Source organism: Perca fluviatilis, chromosome 10 (assembly GCF_010015445.1).
Source record: "Perca fluviatilis chromosome 10, GENO_Pfluv_1.0, whole genome shotgun sequence".
NCBI lineage: Eukaryota > Metazoa > Chordata > Actinopteri > Perciformes > Percidae > Perca > Perca fluviatilis.
Genome location: NC_053121.1, coordinates 39253110 through 39263496, shown reverse-complemented (window position 1 = coordinate 39263496; position 10387 = coordinate 39253110). Strand labels below are relative to the sequence as shown.

The 10387-nt window shown below is 40.9% G+C and overlaps 2 protein-coding genes across 2 annotated transcripts; one reads left to right on the top strand and one right to left on the bottom strand.

Moving 5' to 3' along the window:
• Positions 1-2268: 2268 nt before the first annotated feature.
• On the bottom strand, positions 2269-2948 carry LOC120566849 (GTPase IMAP family member 9-like). Its single transcript, XM_039813509.1, has one exon. The coding sequence runs from the start codon at positions 2911-2913 to the stop codon at positions 2302-2304; it is 612 nt and encodes a 203-aa protein (XP_039669443.1). The 5' UTR covers positions 2914-2948; the 3' UTR covers positions 2269-2301.
• A 598-nt stretch (positions 2949-3546) lies between these two features.
• LOC120566842 (indoleamine 2,3-dioxygenase 2-like) lies at positions 3547-8163 on the top strand. Its single transcript, XM_039813502.1, has 10 exons — positions 3547-3965; positions 4730-4825; positions 4978-5097; positions 5559-5677; positions 6587-6601; positions 6744-6843; positions 6989-7106; positions 7222-7273; positions 7506-7654; positions 7820-8163. Exons 1-10 carry the CDS (start codon positions 3747-3749, stop codon positions 8161-8163), a joined length of 1332 nt encoding a protein of 443 aa, XP_039669436.1. The 5' UTR covers positions 3547-3746.
• The last annotated feature ends 2224 nt before the right edge of the window (positions 8164-10387 follow it).

The following is a 10387-nucleotide window of genomic DNA, read 5'->3' as shown; positions in this document are numbered from 1 at the left end:
AATAGGAACACATATAGGACACACCAGTGCATATTTATTTTTTTATTTAAACTGACTTGAACTTATACACTAATAATAGGGATCGCGTTCCACTCTTTTGAATATGTAAGGGGTGTTTGAGCTAAACCATAAACAATAAAATTAAAGCTCAATTAGTTTTATTTTTCAATATTATTGCAATAGATGTAGCATTATGAGGTTTTCTTGTACAGAGATTGTTTTAATACAAAGTGGTTATATTGTTGTGGTTTTTATTTCTAGCTGGTATTTTGGAGCCTTGCAGGTAGCCTCTGTGCTGGGGGGTTGAGCAATAACAGGAAGAACGCATCGTCTCAAACTGTTAACAGTGTTTTCTGTGCTTGTGAACTTGCGAGTTCATTCTTCCGAGAACAACCAGCAAGAACGTTCTCCCCAAGAACACAAGTCTGTTCTTTGCATTCTTGAGATTGAGAAACAGCCTATGATTAGTAACAGAGACACAGCTAACATGACCAACCTGTCTGATCAGGGGGAAACCAGGACACCTGGGCCACCTACACAGTCTCAGGTGTCTCAAACGCCTCTTGATGAAACCGATAGGCCTCCATTTTAATCACCACAGCTGTCATACAGCGGCCATGTTGGGACTCAAACTGCAGATGACTTTCTGGAGCCTCAGCAGGGAGACACAAAGACATACAAAACATCTGAGAGAAAAGAAAGACTTTAAGATTATTTTTTGTCTTTTATTGACAGAATACAGTTGAGATGTGCACAGACAGCAAAATGAGGAACTGGAGGTTTTATGACAGCTGTGGTGATTAAAATGGAGGCCTATCGGTTTCATCAAGACCTCTATACATACAAAATAAGTTTATGGACGTTTCTGTTAATCCAAATATGAAAAATTCTGTATATTTACAGTATATGCTCTGTACATTTGACGGATGTTTCCGTTAGTCCACAAAATGGAAAAGAAATCTGTAAAATTGCAGCATAGCCTCAATTCAGGTGTTGCTGAAAGCATTCCTTTCACCAGGAAATGATCGGAGTCTGTTATTTAGTAACTCGTAACTAAACACATTTTTGTTTTGATTAAGAACTGCAAACACATTGCTAAGTCGTAGTCTATAACCCCCTCAAATGTGCCATGTGCTAGACAGGGAGGCAGTCCAGGCCAATACACATGGAAGTGTAACAGTTTATATAGTAGTAACTTCAGGGTGACTCTCCAAACGCTGCACAGACTCATTGTAACTGGCAGGATCTCTGAGTGACAACTGTGAGAGGGTTTGACTGAAATGCATGTTTTGTGACATGACATAATCTGTGGAAGGACTCAGCAGAGCTGAAATTTTCTGTAAACCCTCCAATCATGTGGGAGCCCAGGTTATCTCCCATTATGCATGCAGCACAACCTCTATATGTCTTCTCCTCAGAGTACAGCCTTTTTCCTCCAGCTCACAGAAGTCAGACACAAGCTCACTGAAAACTTTGTCCACTCCAAATATTTACAGTCCTTCTCTATACAGAGCAGTGCCAAATGTATGTGATCAACAGTTGATCGCTGGTGTGGATGGAAATTTCCCAGAGTGAAGTAAACTGCTAAACCTTTGTGCTTTTGCTTGACAGATCCAAGAGGATTAGCTACCTCAAAAGCGTCTTGAAAAAACATCACTTTTAAATGTCACAAAATCAAGACTGAATTAAAGTTGTGATTACGGGGCGGCTGTGGCTAAGTGGTAGAGAGGTCGCCTGCCAATCGGAAGGTTGGTGGTTCGATCCCTGGCCCTGCAGTTCCATGCCGAAGTGTCCTTGGGCAAAACACTGAACCCTCAGTTGCCCCCGATGCTGCTCCATCAGAGTGTAAATGTGTGTAAGTGTGTATCTGATGAGCAGGTGGCACCTTGTACGGCCGAGGCGGCCACAGTGTATGAATGTGTGTGAATGTGTGTGAATGGTGAATGGTTCCTGTACTAGTTAAAGCACTTTGAGTAGTCATTAAGACTAGAAAAGCGCTATATAAAAACAGTCCATTTACAGTCCATTATGCACAAAAATACAAATTTCACACCGATTATATAAATAATGTTGTGGTTGAATGACAGTAATTGCAGACAGAAATGTTTGCATATAACTTAATAATAATAAGCTTTGATTTCAAACCAAACCAGATGATCAGTTGTTTAAAGAAGGTTTAAGAATTTTAACTTATACTTTTTTTTTTATCTTTTTAATCTCTAAAGCACGATAATAACGCATCACTTCCTTCAACTCTTTCTCCTTTTCTTCCTGCAGTTGTTTCTCCACGTTTTGTCGCTCCTATTGAGCTTCACTCAGCTTCTTCTCGTACTTTAACTCGACAGATTGGATTTCTTCCTCCAGTTTCTTCTCGTAGAACTCTCTGAGTTCGGCCTCTCTCTGACTCAGCATCTCCACCACCTCCTTGTAGGTGTAGTTGGAGTAAAACTGTCCTCCGTTGGCCTCCACCATCTTATCTACCTTCTTTAACAGACCCAGGACCTGTCCCCGATCGTTGATCTTGAGATTGTTGAAGATGTGATACCTGTTCTCCACCTTCTCCAGGACCGTCTGCAGCTCGGGTCCAGCCTCTTCCTCCATCTTAAAGTCTGGCGTGAGTTTGTCTCCGTGTGTGAAGAGGATGATGGTGTACTTCCAGGCATCTTCTCCAAACATCTCCTCCACCTTCCAGACGGCATCTCTTTCCTCCGCTGTGAAAGGCCCCAGTTTGATGACCAGCAGGATGGCGTGGGGCCCCGGGGCCGACATGTTGATGCATTTGGAGATCTCTCTCTCTCCACGGTGTAACCAAGTGTCAAAGAGGTCGACGATGGTGAGCTGCCTGTCCAACACCTTGCCTGTCTGCTTACAGCAGTGTCTGGTGACTGAAGAGAGAACAGATGTATTTATCATGTGCTTTATTACAATGATGGTGGCAGAGTGATCACACAAACATTTTCATTTCCACATTTTCACCGATCACATGGACACAACACGTGAGCAATCCAGAGGCCGTCTGGCACGATGACATCAGTGAGTATTACAACTAGCCATTGGTGATTTTAGACCCTTGAGGCTAAATTTCATAATCTTGATCTCTATAGATATGCGAGTACTTTCGATTGAAAAAATTGCCAGACCACCGGGCCCTCACTGGATTGTTTTCAGGAGCGGGAGGCGATGAAGGAGGTCAGAAATGAGAAGCAAGGATGCCGGCCGGGCCTGCCAGCACGGCTAAGGGAACTACCACACAGATCGACACCGCCAATCCTCCTACTCACCAACCCCAGATTGATCACACACTTGATGAATGAGCTACAAATACACACAGAACTGCTGCGTGATGATTATGACAGAGCCTGGCTGAACACACGGGGAGCGCGGGGAGGGACAGGGCCCCCTGCTCCCAGCCTTTATCTACAAATACTTTTTTTCTGATATTACATGAAACATTTCAGAGTGAAAAATGTTTTTCAGCCGTCAACATAAACAGTTTTTTTCTCCAATTATTGATCAATGTACATACGTATGGAACGGACAGCAGTTGTGTGTATTATTCAGTTGTTTGGTATCTGTCTTCAATTTCTTTGATCATCTGCCACATGGGAAAATGTTCTTTACATAGCACACTGTACCAAACAGGGAATTTCAGCTTTACTCTGTGAATGCCTTACCTTACAATCACAGAGATCTGATTGTCTCTTTGCTGTTGGGAGTGTGCAAAAAGGGATGTGACGATAAAGAAGATGATAAAATCAGACTCAGAGCAAATTCAACAATTGATATCTGGGTGTCACAATCACAGAGTGATTTACCTCTCGAAGCCGACCTCCTACAGCACACAGGGCACAGAGAAGGCCTTCATGGCAGAGCAAATGGAGACTAACAGCAGAGAAACACTGAAGGCAGACTTTGATAAATTTTATATTTCTGAGGAGCTTGGATTTCTCCTTAAAGAGCCACTGGTAAGTTTTATTTCTTACCTCATACAACAGACTATTCTGTCAGTATTTTATCAGTCAAAACTGATCTGAAACAAGGTTACAATATGTCATAACAATACCAATGACAATTATACCATCGAGGACTATTTCCTCTATTGCCTTTGTATAAGTATTTGGTCAGCAGCACACATACAGTACAGTTGTCCCTCTGGCCTGAAACTGATAACTATGCTTGTTTTGGACTAGGATTATAAAGAGTTATTGATCTGCTAAAAGCCTGTCTCTTCAGATTTCTATTGAGCCATTCACATGACTTGACCTGCTCACTGTCAAACGGTTCATTACACTTAAAATGCCAAATTCAGATATTTTTGTTAGACAAACTCTTTTATGTCTAAGGAGACATTTGGTATAAATAAAATAGTACATAATGGAAAACTCAGTTGACAACCTACGGAAATGATATGTAAATGTTGCAAAACGTATATATATATATATATATATATATAGTCATCAATGTTAATTATAAAATAAAGAATCAAACATTGGCATTAAGCCCACTTGTCTGCTTTGTTTATTTTTTCAGTTTTCTACTGCCTACCTCTTGTAAATTGCTTTTTCTTTCTGATTGATAGCTCCAGTCCTTCCTTGACATGCAAGTCAGGCATCATGGCAAACCTGAGCTGATTATATAACTGATTACAATATACATGAAAATCCCCCCTGTAAAAAATGTTTAATGTAAAAATCAACATGCAAGTCACTTTATTGTTATTATTGTCTAGACTAACCTTCCAGACTATTATCGGGTGTGGTTGGACCTGGCAAATAATCTCACACATCTGATAGAGTCACATAAACTACGGGATCAGGTTCACAAGGTGAGAATGAGCAATGCCTTCCTAATGCAAATCAGAGTTGAGAACCCATGCATGTAAATGTAGACATATAGTTTCATCTGTGGAACCCTTGATGGTGTTCACTGTTCACTGAGAATGGAAATATAAAAACTGACAATCTGATCACAATCCAGATGCCGGTCTTGAGTCCCGATCTCTTGATTGACCATCGGGAGCTAAGGCTGGCTCACCTAGTCCTGGGATTCATCAGCATGGGATATGTATGGCAGGAAGGACAACATGCGCCTGCTCAGGTAAAACATTACAACGCCATGGAATGATGATTAATAAAAAAGAAGAAGATGCATTTCAGTCAATGATGTGGCTAGAAGGTAGAATGTTACCATGTTCACCATCTTAGTTTAGCTTGTTAACATGCTAACATGTGTTAATTGGCACTGAACACAAAGTGCACCTGGTGAGAATGTATTGATTTCAGTAGAAGCTGAGATATTTCACAGGATAATTGAAAGCATTGACCAAGAAGTGGCATTAGAGGAAAAGTCAGGGGAACCATCAAATTCAGTAAGATTCATTCTCTGGGCCCAAAATATTTTGCCAATCCATTCATAGTTGTTGAGATATTTCAGTCTAGACCAAAGTGGTGGACTGACCAACAGCCATTGCCTTCCCTGGAGACATACCATTAGCGTGACTTAAAAACCATCAGCAATCACTGCCGAATTGAAACTTTACTATTATGCTTGTTTGACAGATTCTTCCAAAAGCCCTTGCCTTGCCATATTGGCAGGTATCTTGTAGGCTCGGCCTTCCAGCCATCCTGACTTATGCAGATTCAGTTTTAGCCAACTGGAAATTAAAGGATCCCACAGGGTGAGTAATGTTGTTTTATTGCCTTATTTAAAGTGCCTATATTATGAAAAAATCACTTTTCTCTGGGATTTGGGGTGTTATTTTGTGTCTCTGGTGCTTCCACACGCATACAAACTTTGAAAAAAAAATCCACGATGCTGTTTTGAGTGTGATCCGGTTTCTGAATGTGTCCTGCCTTCATTCTCCTGGTGAGCTGTTCAAAATCGGCCTGGCTTTCTACGTCACAAGCCAAAATGAGCTGGCTAACCGCAACCGTTAGCATGCTAATGTTAGCATGCTAGCGTTAGCATGCTAACGCTAGCATGCTACCTCATTCTCAATTGCAAAGCACTGCTACAACACACACAAGTTCACCATAATCTACAAAATAACTACTTACATGTGCGCTCTCATTTAGAAGTCTCCCAGCTAATCCTGCCTTGTAACTGACGTTACAAGGAGAAACAGAAGTTGGAGAAACAGCCTTTCTTTTACTGTCTCTAGAGTTAGCTAGCTGACATGATCTACGATCTGAGCTACTGAGCATGTGCGAGTGCAATCAAAGATAGTACAGAAGAAGAAGAAGAAAAGAGGTCTCACTCTGTAGCTAAAACAGAAACCAGGTGAAAAGAGGATCTGCAGCAGTGAGAGAGAGCTGTGCAGTACAACAAAAATACAGTGTTTTTTGAAAATTAAACCATGTAAACATTCTGGTACAACCTTAAACTACAGTTATGAACCTGAAAATGAGCATAATATGGGCGCTTTAATGACTTGACTTCATGTCTAAGTCCACAGACATTCTTTTATTATAATAGTAACATTACAATAAAACTGTATATGTCTTATTTTCAGTCACTCACAAAGAAAAAAACGATGTATCTCTTTCTTCATTGAAAACACTATCTTCTCTTTTCATTTTCATTTTAGGGATATGGAAATTAGGTGAGTAGAAAGAAAAGGAAAGCTCATTCTTACTTTCACATTGTTTTGAATTTCTCAACTGCACCTTGCACATATGATTTTTGTAGTCTGGTACTTGTGATGTTCAGCTCATTTATTTTCAAAACATCATTTTCAAAAATAGGAACATGGACTTGATAGTTTCCTTTCCTGGTGGTGAGAATTGCAGGGGATTTTTCCTGGTGTCATTGTTGGTCGAGATGGCTGCCAGTTCAGGCATAACGGTTAGTTGTTGCTGTACCTTTTTATGTTAACTCTTTCTGAACCTCAACCTGATTCTGTCTGTCCATCCCCTTGCTTATTTGGGTTCCAGCCACATAATTCCCTTACCTTGTCACTTAGTGATGGATTTTTTTCAACTCTAATCAGGCGGCTCTGGAGGTGATGCATGCTATGAAAACCTCGGACCTCAGTGGCATAAAGAAAGGTCTCGTCAAAGTAACTCAGTCTTTGAAGAAGATGAAGGAGACGTTCAAACTCATGCACAGTAAGTTTGAACTAAACCTAGCTCAGTCGACATTTAATCAATTTACATGCTGTGCCTTTTATGAAGGCAGGGAAATTCAAGACAATTTGAAAAACTGAATTTATGCTCTTTCTAGATCATGTGGATCCAACTGTCTTTCATGGAACATTGCGAATTTTTGTCTCAGGGTGAGTTTTAGGGCCGTTACAATAGCCTGCATACTGAAGTTATTCATGATTTATAAATATTTATCTCATCTGGTGCAGATGAAATGATGAACTTCACTTCTGCCTCTACCCTCCTATTGTACTTTTCTCTATTGCTGCACTGTATGTTTAACTGGATAACATGTCAAATGGTACTGTGTGCTTCTAATTGCATCTATAAAACAGAGGTTGTATGTGGTCTAAACTGTTTTAGGTGGCGAGACAACCCCATGCTTCCAAATGGGCTGTTGTATGAAGGTGTGAGCAATGAGCCAATTTTGTTATCAGGTGGAAGTGCAGCCCAGAGTTCAACCATTCAGTGCTTTGATGCTTTACTAAGCATCCAGCATGAGGATGATACAGGTAAAAATGCATTTCCCTTTTGACCCCATCAGATGCTTCTCATGAATGAATCACTGTTTGTGCAGTCAGTTGATTGCTCTGACAGAAAATGTTTCCAGAAACAGTTGTTATTTTCTTTCTTTCAAAGCCTCGTTTTTGCTCTCTTCATTGACTCGGCCTATTTAGGATCCTTCCTGACACGCATGAGGGAATACATGCCTCCTGCCCACCGTCAGCTGATAGAAACTCTGTCTGTCTGTCCTTCTCTGCGAGACTTCATCCTGTCCCACTCCAGCTCCGATCTCTGCCAGGCCTACAATTCCTGTGTCTCAGCACTGGTGGATTTACGGAAATACCACCTTAATGCTGTGGCCAAGTATGTTGTTGTGCCCGGTAATCACGCCCGTGCCATGGGGTGCCCGCTGAGAGGTGTGGGCGCTGCGCTGAATGACACAGGGACAGGCGGATCCAATCTTATGGTCTTCCTCAAGAGTGTTCGTGACACCACTCAAAAAGCACTAATTTTATAGATGCCATCTGCTTCAAAAGAAACTGAAATGTAATATATATGTATGTAGATTCTCACTGAAGGCATCAAAACTATGAATGAACACATATGGAATTATGTACTTAACAAAAAAGTGTGAAATAACTGAAAACATGTCTTATATTTTAGATTCTTCAAAGTAGCCACCCTTTGCTTTTTTTATTAATAAGGGAAATAATTCCACTAATGAACCCTGACAAAGCACACCTGTGAAGGTAAAACCATTTCAGGTGATTACCTCATGAAGCTCATTGAGAGAACACCAAGGGTTTGCAGAGTTATCAAAAAAAGCAAAGGGTGTCTACTTTGAAGAATCTAAAATATAAGACATGTTTTCAGTTATTTCACACTTTTTTGTTAAGTACATAATTCCATATGTGTTCATTCATAGTTTTGATGCCTTCAGCGAGAATCTACAATGTAAATAGTCATGAAAATAAAGAAACACATTGAATGAGAAGGTGTGTCCAAACTTTTGGCCTGTACTGTATGTATATATATATATAGTAAATTATGATGTGCACAATATCTGACAGCTTTTTATTTTTTTAATTAGTATATAATAATTTAATAATTGTATTTGTCGTTACTAGAATTTAAGTCTTAGTAAATTGGCTAGGTCAGCTGTGCAACTTGTAGTGCTTGCTAAATGTTTAGGGTGCTCTTAGTAACCATGACCCCTTAGATAAACCAAAGAGAGGAGCAGTTTAACACTAGATTAAAATATTGTTTTTGCTGACCTCTAGTGGTTTAACATCTTGGTTTGCTCCAGTGACAGATCTAGAACATTTTATATGGGGTGGAAAAAGGGGTAGCGAGAGATCTTGGCAGGGTGGCAGGGAAGGATGGTACATGGGAACCCCCATATGTAAATGCACTGCTATGCCCTACTGTGCCCCGCAACACCCTGCCACGCCCTGATCTGTTACAACCAGGGACGGATCTACCGGGGTGGCATAGGGTGGCAAATGCCACCTAAAAGAAAGCCTCACCACCCCTGCTGCCACCCCAGTTGGCAGCAACGAATTAAAAGTTACGGCCAATTTGACCATTTACGAGCGCGAATCTCCAAAGTCCGACTGCAGTCAGTCAAAACCTGTTTGCTTCCCCTCTCACACATCTGCCACTCATCACCTGGGTCTCACCTTAATGCCTGTCCTGTGATAATACCCCTTACTTCTATCATACTTCTAGCTCCTATTAAAGGTGCTATTATAGTTATATTGAACAATTTAAATTGTTTTAAATTGCTCATTTAAGTTACTTGTGTAAGAAATGTGCGTTTGATTATTTATATTCATTGTTAGTTTATTAATAACAGGGCAGATAACTTATGTATTGTTTGATTGTCATCCAAATCAATTGTGGCCTTGTGAAGCTAATTATATCCCATATTCTTTTCCCCCTCAGAAACCACACACACACACACCTATATCTGTTACCTGTTACCTCGATATTATTTGGAATAAAGAAATAAATTGTGGAATTAAAAGTGACTGAACTGTTCTTACTGACCCCTCCACTGGTCTCAGCCAGCCACCTACACTTCCCTCTCAAACCTCCTTCTCAGCTGCCGAGGTCTTCATCTTCCTGACAACGCAACCAGTGTCATCAAGAAACGTAAAGATGACGAGGTAACTGTCAGCTGATTTCATACTGTGAATGTGAAACATTAATGTTAGCCACATAACGTTAGCAGGACTTTGTTAGCATCATTTTGCAGAGGAAAATGTTATTTCTATTCGATGGTGATTTACAGTTTTACTGCGTTCTCAACCAGTCTACGTGATACACCATACTCAGGAATATGCAGTAATACTACGTTTACACATGGCCGGCTATTTTCATAAACGGACATTTCAACCTCTCCGTTTTCAGAAAAGTGTTTGTTTATATGTACCCGTGTATATATATGCCGTCAATGCCGTCAAGAGCACGCCAGACCTGTAGGTGGCGGTGTAACGAGACCTGTAGGTGGCGGTGTAACAAGACCTGTAGGTGGCGGTGTAACGAGACCTGTAGGTGGAGGTGTAACCAGACCTGTAGGTGGCGGTGTAACGAGACCTGTAGGTGGCGGTGTAACCAGACCTGTAGGTGGAGGTGTAACCAGACCTGTAGGTAGCGGTGTAACGAGACCTGTGGGTGGCGGTGTAACCAGACCTGTAGGTGGAGGTGTAACCAGACCTGTAGGTGGAGGTGTAACGAGA